General features: G+C 43.1%; 1 protein-coding gene across 2 annotated transcripts in view; it reads left to right on the top strand.

The window, feature by feature from the left end:
- The window catches only part of LOC126210627 (uncharacterized), a 178,345-nt gene that overhangs the window by 33,373 nt on the left and 128,367 nt on the right, over positions 1 to 16,605 (top strand). For both annotated transcript variants that reach the window (XM_049939928.1, XM_049939927.1), the window contains exons 4-5: positions 1,460 to 1,587; positions 16,131 to 16,306. In XM_049939928.1, the coding sequence (XP_049795885.1) occupies positions 1,460 to 1,587; positions 16,131 to 16,306 (304 nt within the window). The remainder of the gene's footprint in view (positions 1 to 1,459; positions 1,588 to 16,130; positions 16,307 to 16,605) is intronic.

Raw genomic sequence — 16,605 nt, 5'->3', positions numbered from 1 at the left:
GACATAAGACCATTTAATTTAATTGTTACGTGTACAGGGACTAAAACTTATTGGTTTTTTTAACAGGGCTTTAGCATTCAGTGGTAAAGGGGGTGAATGTATTTTGCAGTGACTGTTTCTTTATTGGTATTGAGAGTTGCATTACCCAACCGATTCGTGTTAAGTTTTGCTAACAATTACACAGATTAAGAACACTACTTGCACTTGCAACACGCCACACGACAATTCGAGTTCAGTAGTCATTCCACAGATCAGACATTCATTCAACTTTTTAAGGAACGTTACAATGTGGACATCTACATCTACACCTGCGTGATTACTCTGCTGCTCACAATAAAGTGCCTGGAAGAGGGTTGAGTGAACCACCTTCAAACGGTCTCTCTACCGTTCCACTCTCCAACGGCGCGTGGGAAAAACGAGCACTTCAATTTTTCTGTGCGAGCCCTGATTTCTCTTGTAATTTTATTTGTAATTGTAACCCCTAAGTATTTAGTCGAATTTACAGCCCTCAGATTTGTGTGACAACGCGTAATCGAAATTTAGCTGATTTCTTTTAGCATTCATGTGAATAACTTCAGGTTCAATTGCCACTTTTCGCACCATACAGATATCTTATCTAAATAATTTTGCAATTCGTTTTGGTCTTCTGATGACTTTACAAGACGGTAAATGACAGCATCACCTGCAAACAATCTAAGACGGCTACTCAGATTGTCTCCTATATCGTTGATCTAGATCAGGGACAATAGAGGGCCTATAACACTTCCTTGTGGAACGCTGGATATTACTTCTGTTTTTCTCGATGACTTTCCTTCTAGAACTACGAACTGTGACCTTTCTGACAGGAAATCACGAATCCAGTCGCACAACTGAGGCGATACTCCGTCGTCACGCAGTTTGGTTACGCTTGTGAGGAACGGTATTGAAAGCCTTCTGGAAATCTAAAAATATTGAATCAGTCTGACATCCCCTGTCGATAGCACTCATTACTTCATGGGTAGAAAGAGCTAGTTGTGTTTCACAAGAACGATATTTTCTGAATCCGTTCTATGTGTCAATAAATCGTTTTCTTCGAGGTACTTCATAATGTTCGAATACAGTGTACGTTCCAAAACCATATTGCAAATCGATATTAGTGATATGGGCCTGTAATTCAGCCGATTACTCCTAAATCCCTTTTTTGGTATTGGTGTGACTTGAGAAATTTTTCAGTCTTTAGGTACAGATCTTTCTGTGAGCGAGTGGTTGTATATAATTGCTAAATATGGAGCTATTGTATTCTAAGTTTTTTTTAATAAATTTGGTGTATATTTCCTAGATTTTGCTTTGCTGACAAGTACCACTGCAGTTTTGCCTACATGTAGCATATTAACAGGTGAAGCCAGGAAGTGAAAGCTGTGTTTCTGACAGAAATCTGGTCAGTTGTGTAGTTCATTAGAATGTCGTCTGTCTTGTCCAGAACTGGAGGCCGAGGTGCCCGTCTACCTGGAACACGTCTCCAACTACACACGGAATGTTGCCCAGTTGCTCTCACATGGTGTGAGGCATATATCAGCAGCTTTAGTTCCATTCGCATACCAGATCATGGTAAGTAACGTTTTTCTTCCTCAGTTTGTTACACCTAAGATGAATAAGGAAGTGACACACACAGCCGCGCGTAAGTGGTCAGTTCTGAGAGTCTGCTTCCTATGTCTCATTCACACTGTCGTTATCTTTGCCTGTCCGATTGTGACGTTAATCATCTGTAAGAGTTCTGACTCTCCCGTACGTCTACGATACTTGTAGCGTTGTTAGAGAGAGAGAATGAAAGCTGAAAACGGATAAGGACGGTGAAAAAATTCAACCCTTTCGTCTTCCTCGTAATGTGTTAGCAGTCTGCTCAGTCAGAAATTGAATTACTAGTGCAGCCTTCAAGAAGAATATAATAATTCCAATCCTAAAGAAAGCAGGTATTGCAAATGTGAAAATTAGCGAGCTATCAGTTTAATAAGCCACGGCTGCAAAATCATAACACGAATTTATTACAGGCGAACGGAAAAACTGGTAGAAGCCGACCTCGGGGAAGATCAGTTTGGATTCCATAGAAATGTTGGAACACGTGAGGCTATACTGACCCTACGACTTACCTTAGAAAATAGATTAAGCAAAGGCAAACCTACGTTTCTAGCATTTGTAGACTTAGAGAAGGTTTTTGACAATGTTGACTGGAATACTCTCTTTCAAATTGTGAACGTGGCAGGGGTAAAATACAGGAAGCGAAAGGCTATTTACAATTTGTACAGAAAGCAGATGACAGTTATAAGAGTCGAGGGACATGAAAGGGAAGCAGCGGTTGGGAAGGGAGTGAAACAGGGTTGTAGCCTATCCCCGATGTTATTCACTCTGTTTAATGAGCAAGCGGAAAAGGAAACAAAGGAAAAATTCAGAGTAGGAATTAAAATCCATGGAAAAGAAATAAAAACTTTGAGGTTCGCCGTTGACATTGTAATTCTGTCAGACACAGCAAAGGACCCGGAGGAGCAGCTGAACGGAATGGACAGTGTCTTGAAAGGAGGATATAAGATGAACATCAACAAAAGCAAAACGAGGATCATGGAATGTAGTCGAATTAAATGGGGTGGTGCTACGGGAATTAGATTAGAAAATGAGACGCTTAATGTAGTAAATGAGTTTTGCTATTTGTGGAGCAAAATAACTGATGATGGTCGAAGTAGAGAGGATATAAAATGTAGATGGCAATGGCAAGGAAAGTGTTTCTGAAGAAGAGAAATTTGTTAACATCGAGTATAGATTTAAGTGTCAGGAAGTCTTTTCTGAAAGTATTTGTATGGAGTGTAGCCTTGTATGGAAGTGAAATGTGGACGATAAACAGTTCGGACAAGAAGAGAAGAGAAGCTTTCGAAATGTGGTGCTACAGAAGAATGCTGAAGATTAGATGGGTAGATCATATAAGTAATGAGGTATTGAATAGAATTGGGGAGAAAAGGTGTTTGTGGCACAACTTGACTAGAAGAAGGGATCGGTTGGTAGGGCATATTCTGAGGCATCAAGGGATCACCAATTTAGTATTGGAGGGCAGTGTGGGGAGGGTAAAAATCGTAGAGGGAGACCAAGAGATGAATACACTAAACAGATTCAGAAGGATGTAGGGTGCAGTAGGAACTGGGAGATGAAGAAACTTGGACAGGATAGAGTAGCATGGAGAGTTGCATCAAACCCGGCTCTGGACTGAAGACCACACACACATATATAAAAAAAAGAAGCAATAGGTAGGCCCGAAGCCTAATGTCTCTGTTCTTTATAAAACACAGTAAATAATTCACCAGTTTCTTTATGAATAGCATATGTCGGATATTAACAAAGACATAGATGAATAAATATATTTATAGGCGCGCTGCAACCGTTTTTTCGTGTAACTGTGGAGTACTTATGGTCTGACGCCATCGATAGTAATCAGCCACTTTGACCTCCAATAACTCAAGTACTATTTACGTTACATGCCTGTAATTCGTACCAATTTAGGTTTACACTAATAGCTTTCTAAAGACATGGCGATCGATAAAATCGGATGAAGCTTTTATACTTTAGAAATTCGCTGCTGGGTGTTACTTGTATAATTGAGCGTCAGATACTAAACTTTAAACTAACAAAGATATTGAAAAACTGATTACAACATCAGAATCTTAGCGCAAATAATGGTAATCTACATGTTTCTTTTAGAGAAATCATAGTTCATCTGGCTACTATTAATTTCTGTACGAACTGTGAAATGTCTGCCATTAAGATTTCACAAAGTCCGCCATCTTTGGCACTCGAGGGCGCCACAACTCGCCCGTTACCTCACTACTTCTCGAGCTTGGACCGTTCACAGTTTCTATTTTGCTTTTTATTTCACTGTGCAGTACACCTTCTTCCTGTTTTCGTGCTTGATCTATGTTCAGCTTTTGATAGTATGTACACTGGGCCCCCTTACCACTAAATCTGAGGGGGATGCGATGGGGAGTTTCCCATGTAAGAAGCAACGCGAACCATATGTTAATTAGTTGCTCTTCCGCGGTGCACGTAATACTGAGGGAAACAACTGTTTCACACCGACCACGGCACGCAGTACACCCTCATTCCCGTGGCACGACAAACACACTCTCGTTCTCAATCCAGACTCTTCGTTGATGTTTTTTCTCTGTCGATCTATCGGTATGTTTCCACAGCTCAACATATCTCGCTTAAAATTACACTTTCAAAACTTTACGAATACATCGATTTATATTGTAACACAAAATTGCAACCTCACATTATTCTGTTCAAGGGAAAATTTTTAAATAACGTGTTAATTAACGTACGAGTACACAGCACCAGAAAAAATGAAAATAGGAATTACATTCACGACGACTACATCTCGTCCCAGTGTTTGAAACCATGTATCCATCCACGCTTATCAGCAGAACAAACAGGTTATATTCAAGGAAAAGGAACTCGTGAACAGTTTCTCAACGTACGACAAGGAATTGCGAGAGCTTTGTGTTCTTGTCTTGTCTGCTTCCGTGACTATAGGAAAGTCTTTGACTGCATTGTCTGGGAAAAGTTGTGACAGGTACTTCAGAGTTTGGTGTCTCACCGCACTTGACAGTACTGATCAGAAGTTCACACAATAATCACCTCGCAGCTTTGAACACAAGTGCTGCTACATCTGATTTCTCCAGCGTATCAAAAAGAGTCAGAGAGGGTTGAGTTCTATGCCCCCGACTGTACAATATTTATACAGAAAATTTTATAAGGAATGGTGGTGATGGCTGGACTAAAGCCATTTCAATTGCTGGTAGAATTTTTAACAAGCTCCGATTTTCTGTGGACAACATACCTGTACACAGCAGCGAAAATGAAGTTGCTGAGCTGTTAACAACAGTAAAGGACATTAGTCTATCATATGGGTTGGACCTCAGTCTCAACAAGACGAAATTCATAATAAGTGAACGAGGAGTATACGTCCAGCTCACAGGTCGATTAAAGGAGCTAGAAGTCTTTCATCTATCTTGTGTGAAACATCTGTGACACGGCAAGGTGTGAAAATGAGATAAGAAGACGGATGACGCTAGAGCGAGTGACTATGAAGGAAATCACCGTGATTTCGCAGAACAGAACAATAACGAATATCTCAAACTTGCGACTTGTTGGAAGACTCGTGTTTTCCCTTCAGTTTTATGGTTGCGAGTAGGGTTGTGGGCAGAATATTGATAAGCCCAAATATCGATATACCTCCCAAAATGTTTCGATATATATCGGTGGCATATCTTTCCCAGCTGTATCGATATCGCTATGACAATATGGAGTGGTGATATTTTTATCTATACAATACTGGCCATTAAAATGGCTACACCAAGAAGAAATGCAGATGATAAACGGGTATCCATTGGACAAATATATGATACTAAAAACGACATGTGATTACATTTTCACGCAGTTTGGGTGCATAGATCCTGAGAAATCAGTACTCAGAACAACCACCTCTGGCCGTAATAACGGACTTGATACGCCTGCGCATTGAGTCAAACAGAGCTTGGATGGCGTGTACAGGTACAGCTGTCCATGCAGCTTCAACACGATACTACAGTTCATCAAGAGTAGTGACTGGCGTATTGTGATGAGCCACTTGCTCGGCCATCATTGACCAGACGTTTTCAGTTGGTGAGACATCAGGAGAATGTGATGGCCAGGGCAGCAGTCGAACATTTTCTGTATCCAGAAAGACTCGTACAGGACCTGCAACTTGCGGTCGTGCATTATCCTGCTGAAATGTAGAGTTTCGCAGGGATCGAATGAAGGGTAGAGCCACGGGTCGTAACATTATCTGAAATGTAACGCCCACTGTTCAAAGTGCCGTCAATACGAACAAGAGGTCACCGAGACGTGTAACCAATGGAACTCCATACCATGACGCCGGGTGATACGCCAGTATGGCGATGACGAATACACGCTTCCAATGTGCGTTCACCACAATGTCGCCAAAGACGGATGCGACCATCGTGATGCTGTAAACAGAACCTGGATTCATCCGAAAAAATGACGTTTTACCATTCGTGCACCCAGGTTCGTCGCTGAATACACCATCGCAGGCGCTCTTGTCTGTGATACAGCGTCAAGGGTAACCGCAGCCATGGTCTCCAAGCTGATAGTCCATGCTGCTGAAAACGACGTCGAACTGTTCGTGCAGATGGTTGTTGTCTTGCAAACGTCCCCATCTGTTGACTGAGGGGTCGAGCCGTGGCTGCACGATCCGTTACAGTCATGCGGATAAGATGCCTGTCATCTCGACTGTTAGTGATACTAGGTCGTTGGGATGCAGCACGGCGTTCCGCATTACCCTCCTGAACCTACCAATTCCATATTGGATCTGGACCAACGCGAGCAGCAATGTCGCGATACGATAAACCGCAATCGCGATAGTCCACAATCCGACCTTTATCAAAGTCGGAAACGTGATGGTACGCATTTCTCCTCCTTACACGAGGCATTGAAAGGTCTCTGTTGGATTCCTTTCATGTTTGATTTCTTAAATTTGTTGTCATTTACGGCATAAATTCCTTTTCTAAATTTACTGTGGCGTTTCTGACTATCTGGGAGGAGACTGAGTAGTGGAACGTGTTACTTTTACACGTAAACAAGAACTATCTGTCACACTACTACACTTTAAAACACAGTTAATATGTAATTCATGTCACACAGTCTCATACGGAACCTACATCCGCTTTCTGTTATATACAGTATATGATAAGATACTGTCATCCCCCTTCCCTTCTGTGTGAGAGGATGAATGATCAAATGTGTTTGTAGTTGCATGCTTGAGGGTAGCAGACAAGGCTGTCTGCTAGAGAACAGTAGGACCAACGTCGGAACAGGTAGCTACGGTTCCTAAAAGCAAAAAGGTTTCTATTCTTAGTATGGTCCGGTCCGTCCCTTGTCATGTTGGTATAGGAAGCTGCCCCTCTGGCCCCTTCCGTTTGTCTTTGTGAGCCACTCTCAGGAAGCACGCTGGGCAGTAGCACAGTAGGCAGTTGCAGTCCAGTAGTAGGCAGTTGCAGTCTGGCGGTGGCGAGCGTCTGAAATGGTAAGATCTCCGGCTAAGCGCGTGTCTGCTAAGTCCGTAGGACAATGGATTTCTTAAGTTCAGCGTAACTGAAAATTTAATCACCGTGATTTCAGGTTTAGCTCTAAAATATCTAATGCTATCTTAAATTGCAGCGGAGTGTAATTCTTGTGTCAAGTTCAGATTCTTTTGCGGTAGTTGCTTTGTCATTACTTTGTGAGTAAAGTGGAACCACGTGTTGATCAGTAACTCTAAGATCAATCTTAAATGCGAATGCTTGTGTGATTATAACGTCTCGTCTTAACAATATTTTCAATATAGCAACTTTTCTTTATGTTCAACCCACGTGGGGTGTACTTTGTGAGACCAGTACCACGTGCTTATATAACTGTTTGACCCATCAGGTTGATAGTAAGACGTTAGTAACCAGTTCAAGGTTTTTCTTTTGTCAATTGCTTTTCGATCGAATTTATTTTAATTATCAAAATTACTGTGGAGTTATACGCTTTCTGTAAACCAAGTTGACCACGTGAAGCATGTGGTGTAATCATCAAAGTAGCCCTCAGCTATTCTTCTTGGGAAGATTTCACAAAGAGTTAATATGAATTTAGTATACCAGTGTGTGGTAATTACATGACGGACAGGACTGTGCTACGAACGTAATTTCTTTGACTGAAAATTTGAATCTGTTGGTTGTGGTTAACTTTCTCTTGCACGTGTTTCAATGTTCTTTGTGTGTTGTTTTATGAATGCAGTGTTGTATCCAGTCTCCCAATCTTGGCTCCATATTTTATGTGTTCCGTAAGATTCCAATCTCACATTTTCACAATCGTAAATAAGGCACCAGCTCAGTTATAACTCACGTATAATATGCTGAAATTTCGATGATCAATCTTAAAAATAAATTTCCAAATATAAACTGATTTCTTTCGTTTTATTTAAATTCTCCTTTTATATATATATATTACCGGTTGTTGTATGACTGTAAAAGATTATAATCAATGTTAGTCTGATTGGTAATGTGGTAAACCTAGACTAGATACCCAGTCGTGAAACAGTTGCTTAGTAATGCAAGATTAACTTCCCCAGACAGCTCACAGCTTTCAACCCGCTTTTATTCTACTATTAGCACCCGATTTCGTCATACCAAATTAAAGTAGCAATATTACAGCATCACAACAACGTTTCACCAGGCAACGCCGGTCATCTGCTGTTTGTGTATGAGAAATCGGTTGGAAACTTTCCTCATGTCAGCACGTTGTAGGTGTCGCCACCGCTGCCAACCTTGTGCGAATGGTCTGAAAAGCTAATAATTTGCATATCACAGCATCTTTTTCCTATCGGTTAAATTTCGCGTGCGTAACACATCTTCGTGGTGTAGCAATGTTAATGGCCAGAAGTGTATGAAGCTGTTGTTTCCAAATTGTAGTAAAACATAATTTTACTTTCACTGTGTGAAGGAGTCTTACTACATTTCGAGCTCCCATCACCTGCAGGATTTCTCTTTGACTCCCTTCACCGAAGTATAGGTGGCACAAAGAGGAAGTCCGAATTTTTGCACTAGGTGATGGTTGGGACAATTAAACAACAAGATTTCGAGGGATAGCACACCAGCTGTGTGCTATTTCTTCACGTGGGCATTATTAAAAACAGTTTGAAATAGATGACCACAATGTAAATGACGCGATTGGGCGGAGACGTGTGTGTGTGTGGGGCGGGGGGGTGGGGGGTGGGGGGGGGGGTATGCTGACGTAATCGGCGCTACCAACAGAAACTGCAACGTTTAACTTCACCACGCAAATTTGACACTACAGCTGCTAGGGCGCTGGCGTTTGCAGAAATGGGAAAAAAACAGGGAAGTCGACAAGGAGTGTTCTGGGCAAATCCGATATGCGACGAAACCCAACGACGGACCCATCGGTCACCTTTTATTGTGCCTCTTACATACAGTTAGCAAAGTGGTTATCACCAAGCGTGAACGTGCATCGTTTTCTTTTTAATTCTCGCTGTAAGGGTGATAAGCTGGTAGCTAGCTTGTTGATGTATAGAGTATCAAATTATAAATCAATATTTAAATATATAGATCTAAAACCGGCAGTATTTTTACAATATGCATCCGATATATTTATAGGCCCGTACGTATCCACGTTTTACGTCGATATATCGACATTTTTCGATAAGTCGGTGGCCTGTAACGATATGTTTTTAATATCAATATATCGGCTTTCCGATATTTTTGAAAATATCAACACTCCTAGTTGCGAGACACGCACTCTTAAAGCGAGAGACTAACAGCGCATCGAAGCCTTTGAGCTTTGGTGTTGGCGCACGATGCTGCACATAAAACAGACCGTGTCGTGAATCACAGTAGAGCAGCGATTAGCAGTCTAACAACACTTTATTACATAGTCACAGAACATACAATATAACAAGTCAAAGATACATTGTCCTAAGAGTAAACAAACAGTCTCTCACTTGCGAGAAGTACATCACTCTGTGACATCCTCCCCAGCCTGGTCGACCTCCAAAGGTACGGCCAGCTGCACAGGACGACTAATGATGTGACCTTCTGGTGTCCGGAGTATTATCGTCCTTACCCTGCCGTCTCTTCCTGGTAGTACCTTTTCTATCCTGGCCTTCTTCCACATATGTCGCGGACGAAGGTCCTCTCGGATCAGCACGATGTCGCCAGGGCGAAAGGGGATGACTCGTCCCGATGGGCGTTTAACTTCATGGTAGTTCCGGAGCTCCAATAGGTATTCTTTAACCCAACTGTTCCAAAAACTGTCACAGAGTTGCTGTCTCAGTCGGAATTCCTTTGTTAAATTCGTGCTCGCTGAAGGCTCTGGTCCCGTCTGAATAGTTGTAAGTTTTTCTCCCGTCAGAAAATGGGAAGGTGTGAGTGCGTCACAATCATCTCCTGGTGTGATGGGCCTGGAGTTCACCGCGGCTTCAATACTGATCAAGGTGGTGTTCAGTTGTTCCTCAGTGAGCTTTGCGAGTCCCAGTACCTTCCGTAGGCAACGCTTTATAGTGCCCACCATTCTTTCCCACCATCCTCCCCATCAAGCCGCACGGGAGACAATGAATTTCCAAGTAATACCGTGGTGGGCGAGGAACTGATAAGATTTTGTGGTGGTTAATGCCTTCCAAAGTTGGGCTAGTTCCATATTCGTGGCGTGGAATGTTTTCGCGTTATCTGTATTTATCGTGTGGGGTAGTCCGCGTCTTCCGGCGAATCGCTGAAGTGCCATAAGAAACTTGTCCGTTGACAAGTATGTACAGAGTTCGAGGTGTACAGCTCGTGTGGTAGCACATGTGAAAAGAGTGATATATGACTTGTGCGTTTCCTTCCCCACTTTGATGAATAGTGTGCCAGTAAAGTCTATTCCGGTTACAGAAAATGGTTTGGCAGGCGAAACTCGTTCAGGTGGCAGCGGTGCTTCGATCTGTTGCCCTCGTGGATTCTTCAAGATCTTGCATGCGAGGCGTGAGTATAGGATTCTTTTGATGGCCTGACGAGCTCTAAGGATCCAAAATTCGGTTCGCAGTTCGGATAGTACAGAACGAACACCAAAGTGATGAAGGCGGATGTGTGTCTCTCGAATAACCAATTGTGTGAAGTGGTGGGAACCGTCAAGGAGTACAGGATGTTTTTGTTCCCTATTTAGGCTAGTGCACTGCAGTCGACCTCCTAGACGTATCAGTCCATCTTCTAGGAAAGGATTGTATCGTGCGATTTTTGACTCTCTTGGCAGTGGTAAGTTATTCTGAAGTGCATGTAATTCGTTGGGGAAGGAATCTCTCTGGCCCACTCGAATCCAATACATTTTGGCAGCTGATAATTCGGTGGCTGTAAGTTCTCCTGAAGATTTATTCTTCTGACGAATGTTGTGTAGGAAACGGAGAGTCCATGCTGTGATACGAATGAGCTTCCAGTATGAGCTGAATTTAAGTAAGTTCAAAAGGCTGGTTGGCGTAGATATCGACAAAACTTGGCTCTGCGTTTTCTTCCTCTTTTCTTCGGGAGGAAGTCGTACCATCGTTGGAGTATCGTTGTTTGGCCAGCATTCAGGGGGGCGTGTAAGCCAAGGCGGCCCATGCCACCAAATGTCCAAAGAATTCATTTGGTAGCCGAGGAGTCCACGTGAGAGGTGGTCAGCAGGATTGTCTGATCTTGGGCAGTGTTTCCATTGCGTGGGAGTCGTGTGTGTTTGTACCTCAGTTACACGATTACGAACGAAGGTCTTCCATCTGTTAGGATCACAGCGAATCCAACTTAATGTTATTGCAGAATCCGTCCACAGTATCGCACGGGCAATTTTAAAGTCTGTTGCGCGGCAAAAGTAACACAATAGTCTGGTCCCAACTACTGCTGCTAAAAGTTCGAGTCGAGGCAATGTCACCTTCTTAATAGGAGCAAGTCTGTTCTTGCTACAGACTAAATTGGTTACGACGTCATCATCTAAGACAGTACGAATGTACAAAGCTGCTCCATATGCCTTTTCCGAGGCGTCACAGAATACGTGCAGCTGAGAGTCTCTTCCATGAGCTGTAGCTATCCATCTAGGGACACGTATATGTGACAATGAAGGTAAGCAAGATATCCAAGCGCGCCATCGTGCCCCTAAGTCCCAGGGCATAAGTTCATCCCAGCCAATTCCTCGGCACCATGTGTCCTGGAATAGCAATTTCCCAACAAGAGAAACTGGGGAAAACAGTCCGAGTGGGTCATAGAATTTAGCCGTACATTGTAAAAGGAGTCGTTTGGTGGCTGGCTCTTCTGACGACCTTCTGATGATTTCGCTAGGATCGATATAGAAGTAGTCACCTGCGGTGTTCCAGTCTTCACCTAAAACTTGAGTCTGGGTGTGGAGTTCTCGCCCTTCTGCCCTCCAGATAGAGTGGAGTTGTTCACAGTTGGTAACCCATTTTGATAAGGGGAGACTGATCAATTTCATTAGGGTTACAAGTTCATTGTATATAGTTATCACCAAATTATCACCTTCTACTGAGATCACAAAATCGTCCATGTATGCAGTCTTGTTTATAAGTGGCGCTACGGTGGGAAATGCTGTCATACACTTGTCGGCAAGTTCTCTTAGTGTTGCAGAAAGTAAAAATGGGCTGCAGGTCAGGCCGAATGGGAGTCTGTTAAAACGGTATTCTGTTAGTTCGTCCGTCGTTTGAAGATTTCCTGTTTGATCCTGGCTAATCTTGAACCAGAAAAATCTGGTCAAGTCTTTGTCATTTTCGTTCAAGGTTAACTGAAGGAAAGCTTGTGTGATGTCCGCGACGATAGCCGTAGAATATAATCTGAAACGCAGTAAAATTTCCAGAATCTCTGGTAATAGGTTCGGTCCTACTTCTAATACCTCATTCAGAGAAGGTGCATTGTTTTCGTGAGATGAGGCGTCAAAGACTATTCTCCACTTAGTGGTTCCGTATTTCTCCTTCCTCACTGCATGATGAGGGAGATAAAATAGCTCCTTTCCTGAGAGTGGGGTGGGAGCGACCTCTACTTGCCCCTTCGTAATGTAGTCTAGCATAAGATCGAAATACATTTGCTTAAATGTCTCTTGACGTTGAAATCTTTCCCTGAGGTGCTTGAATCGTTTTTCCGCGATAGGTCTGTTACTCGAAAGCACTTTATGTTGCATTTTGGGAAGTGTAACGACTGCCTCGATGATCCTTTATAGAGAAAGATGCTCTAAACTCTTCAAGAAGTCTCGTATCCTTGTTGTTCACAGGTAGATCCTGATCGGCAGTAATCCCTATAGTTTCCAAGTCCCAAAAGCGTCTGAAATCATTGTCCGAGTGCAGAGGAGATCGGTCAGTCTGAGCAGAATTTACCACGGTTGCATGCAGACAGGCTTGTGACTTGTTACCACTAAGTATCCAGCCAAACAGAGAAGGAACTAACACTAAGGTTTCAGAGATGCGTATGGGCGAATTGTGCTTCACTATCTTCCAATAAAAATCGCCTCCTACAAGAATCTCCACGGGAAGATCTTCTGTTGAATCGGTTTTCGGATCTGCTAGCGTAATCTTACGGGCATCTGGTAAACTCTTTATATGTTGTGGAACCGAAGGCTGGTGAGAAATAACGTGAGTACTTTCGAAGGCAGTAAGTGGCACTGAAGAATTCTGCCAAAGCCCCTTCATATTAAACTGAACAAGCCTGCGGTGGCGTGGGCGTGTAGGGTTTGATTCAAAGGAACAAACGGTTAGTTCTTGTCGGTCTACCGTTTGCAGTTTCAGATCATCAGTCAGCGATTTTGCTATGAAGCTGGACTGACTACCTGCGTCCAGTAGACATCGCGTTGTCCTGCTCAATCCTGTAGGTCCTGAGACGCATACTTGGGCTGTCTGAAGGTACGTGTAATCGTGGGGAGCGACAGATACCTTTCCAACGGAAGTAACGTTTGTCTCATCCGCAGGACCCCTAATATCCTTTCGTTCCTCACAAATGGACTTATGATGCAGTCTTTTACAGTTAACACACCGAGCCTTTTCTTTCTTTTTGCAATTTGACACTTTGTGGCCACGTTGAAGACAAAGAAAGCATCTGTTTGCTAGTTTCAGTTTATCTATTCGATCATAAACGCGTACGATCTTCTTACAGTCTTGCGCCCAATGACCGTCAGATTCACAAAAGACGCAGAATGGTTCCTTTACGCTGGTATCCTTCGGAGTCGGTCTATTAGATTTCGCGTGTACGTGAAGTGTGGACGCTGTGGGGCGGTTACTAGAAGTGCTTGAAAATTCACCGCGTATCTTCTGCGTGGTAAGCGCCCCGTCGACTTCCTCGTTCAGAAACTCCATCAGTTGCAAAATGTCCCCTTCGGATATTCCTGTACGCTTGGCGTGAATTATCCAGCGGCGGCATATATCATCCGGAAAAGCGCGTAAAATTTTCGGCGCGAGGACTCGACCGTATCCGTTCACGTCTTCCCCAAGTGCCCTGAGAGCTTGAATACGTCGCTGGCATTCAATGAATGTTGAATTAAGTTCCTCTGGGGTGGACAGCTTAATTGGTTTTATGGCTTCGAGATAATCTAAGTGGACTTGAATTATTCGATCCTTGTTGCCATAACGCGCTCGGAGAATCCTCTTCGTTTCTGCGTACGTCTCGGCCGTCACCGCAATACCGTCCACTAAATGCTTTGGTTCTCCCGAGAGATAGCCGCGAAGAAAAATGTGTTTATTGATTGTAGTTACCGTCGGATCTTTGTCAACCGACTGCTCAAACTGCTCCCAGAATCGCGCCCATGTCTCAATATCGCCTGAAGAAGGCTCAAGTTTGATTGGCGGAAGTTTTACTGAAGCTGTGGGAACACTCATTGTTACAGATTGTGCCGGCGGATTGTCGGTAATCTTTATGTCTGCTACCGATTTCGCAAGCTGTTTCTCTATTTCGTGAGAGAATCGGGAAATTGTGAGTTTCGCGGTGTCTATATAATCTTCGCATTTAGGAACATCTTCTTCGTATTCGCCATCGTCTAACAACTCGTGAATATCTTCATCTAATTTAACGAGGCGATCCAGAACGCTTCCCAATCTGTCATTGTAATATTTATAATCCGCGATTTCCGATGTGTCGGGCAACCTTGCAACTTCCGCCACGAGTTGCGTAATGTTTGCTCTTTCTCTCATACGTTTTCTCTTTAGAGAGTGTAATTGCGCTTCTGGTTTGTGGTCTGGCACGTCCATTCCGTCCGATTACTCGAAAGTTTAAAGCAGTGTCGGCTAGCGATCAGAAGTCCTAGTAAGGCGTTATCTTTGGATCGCTAGTCGAAGTAGTTCAATTGATGGTCGCTAGATGGCAGCACTAGTCATAAACAATCTACAGGCGTAGCGTAGGATCTGATAATTCGTTAAAGCGCTAATCGAACAGCTACAATAGCAGTACACAGCGGCAATAATGTAATCAGTTGCCTTTACAAATGGCACTACAAAACATGTTGCGTGATAATTCAATTGAACTTAGCTGTGTATGATGGCGGTTGTCGTCGAAGAGCTTGTTGCGTGGTGTAACAAATCGCTGCAGTAAACCCCGTCGTAGTATTGCCGCGTGACGTGCGTCCAGAATTCGGTTCACTACGACAATCGTGGAATTGTCTCGGGCAAAGTCTATCCCGGGTTTCGGCACCAAAATTCTTATGTCGTGAATCACAGTAGAGCAGCGATTAGCAGTCTAACAACACTTTATTACATAGTCACAGAACATACAATATAACAAGTCAAAGATACATTGTCCTAAGAGTAAACAAACAGTCTCTCACTTGCGAGAAGTACATCACTCTGTGACAGACCGAAAGAAGAACAAATGAGTACATTATAGACCAGCTCAGTATCTCCAGGCGCCTCTTTCTCGTGTCAACCGAAAAATTCTTTAGTTCTATGGCCAAATTGTGAGAAGAGATGGAGAAAGTCTCGAGAAAATAATCATGAAATGTCTAGGGCACAAGACCGGAGGGAGGAGCAACGACCAGGTGCAGAGATCAAATCAAGGACATCTCTGGTCTGCCTCCCCAGAAGGTTCTTAGAGAAGCTGGTTACTGGCCAGGGTGGAGGCACATGGGTAGTCGGGTCACGATGCTCAGCAATCAGCACAACGATTTGTGATGGTGATGACATGAGGCAAACAGGAACATAGCTGTAGGAAAAAATAAATTTACAGTACTCATCCTGAAATAACTTTTTCGATTTATAAAGAAAGTAAAGTGTAAAACAAGGAAAAAGAAAGCACAGCAAAAAGGAAAAAAATATCTAGATCGTGTTATCTTCACATACTGTTGCTACCTAGAAATAATTGGAACTCTCTTATCTGTTGTTATAGGTTGAAAATTGTCTGTATTTAATAAGACATCACTAGACACTTATTTTGGATTCATGTTGCAATGGCTGTAGAAAACTGCGTGTTAGTCCATATGCTGGCCACAATTTCTTATGTTACGTAATAGCGCTACCTATAAGTGTAAGTTAAGACTGGCTGCTGGTTGCGAATATTATGCCAGTAATTTGAATTATTCTCTGTGTTTCTCAGGATACTCTCCCGAATGATGAGCTGCTCAGTACCTGGATTAACCACGTGGAGCATATGAGGGACATGCTACACACGAAATTAAGGGGTTGGATACAGGATATGCAATACGTCAGCGAGCAGACAGCGAATTACAAGGTGGAAGAAGACAAGAAGTCGCCTGGGAACTATATAATAAGGTATAAACCAGTGTACATTGAAACCTATGTTAGACTCAATGTTGTGTTGTGCCGGCCGGGGTGGCCGAGCGGTTCTAGGCGCTACAGTCTGGAACCGCGCGACCGCTACGGTCGCAGGTTCGAATCCTGCCTCGGGCATGGTTGTGTGTGATGTCCTTAGGTTAGTTAGGTTTAAGTAGTTCTAAGTTCTAGAGGACTGATTACCTCAGAAGTTAAGTCGCATAGTGCTCAGAGCCACATTTTTTTTTTTTTTTTTTTTTTTTTTTTGTGGTCTTCAGTCCAGAGATTGGTTTGATGCA

Source organism: Schistocerca nitens, chromosome 10 (genome assembly GCF_023898315.1).
Source record: "Schistocerca nitens isolate TAMUIC-IGC-003100 chromosome 10, iqSchNite1.1, whole genome shotgun sequence".
NCBI classification, from domain to species: Eukaryota; Metazoa; Arthropoda; class Insecta; order Orthoptera; family Acrididae; genus Schistocerca; species Schistocerca nitens.
The sequence above is the reverse complement of the archived record's forward strand: the minus strand, read 5'-3'. Positions and strand labels throughout refer to the sequence as shown.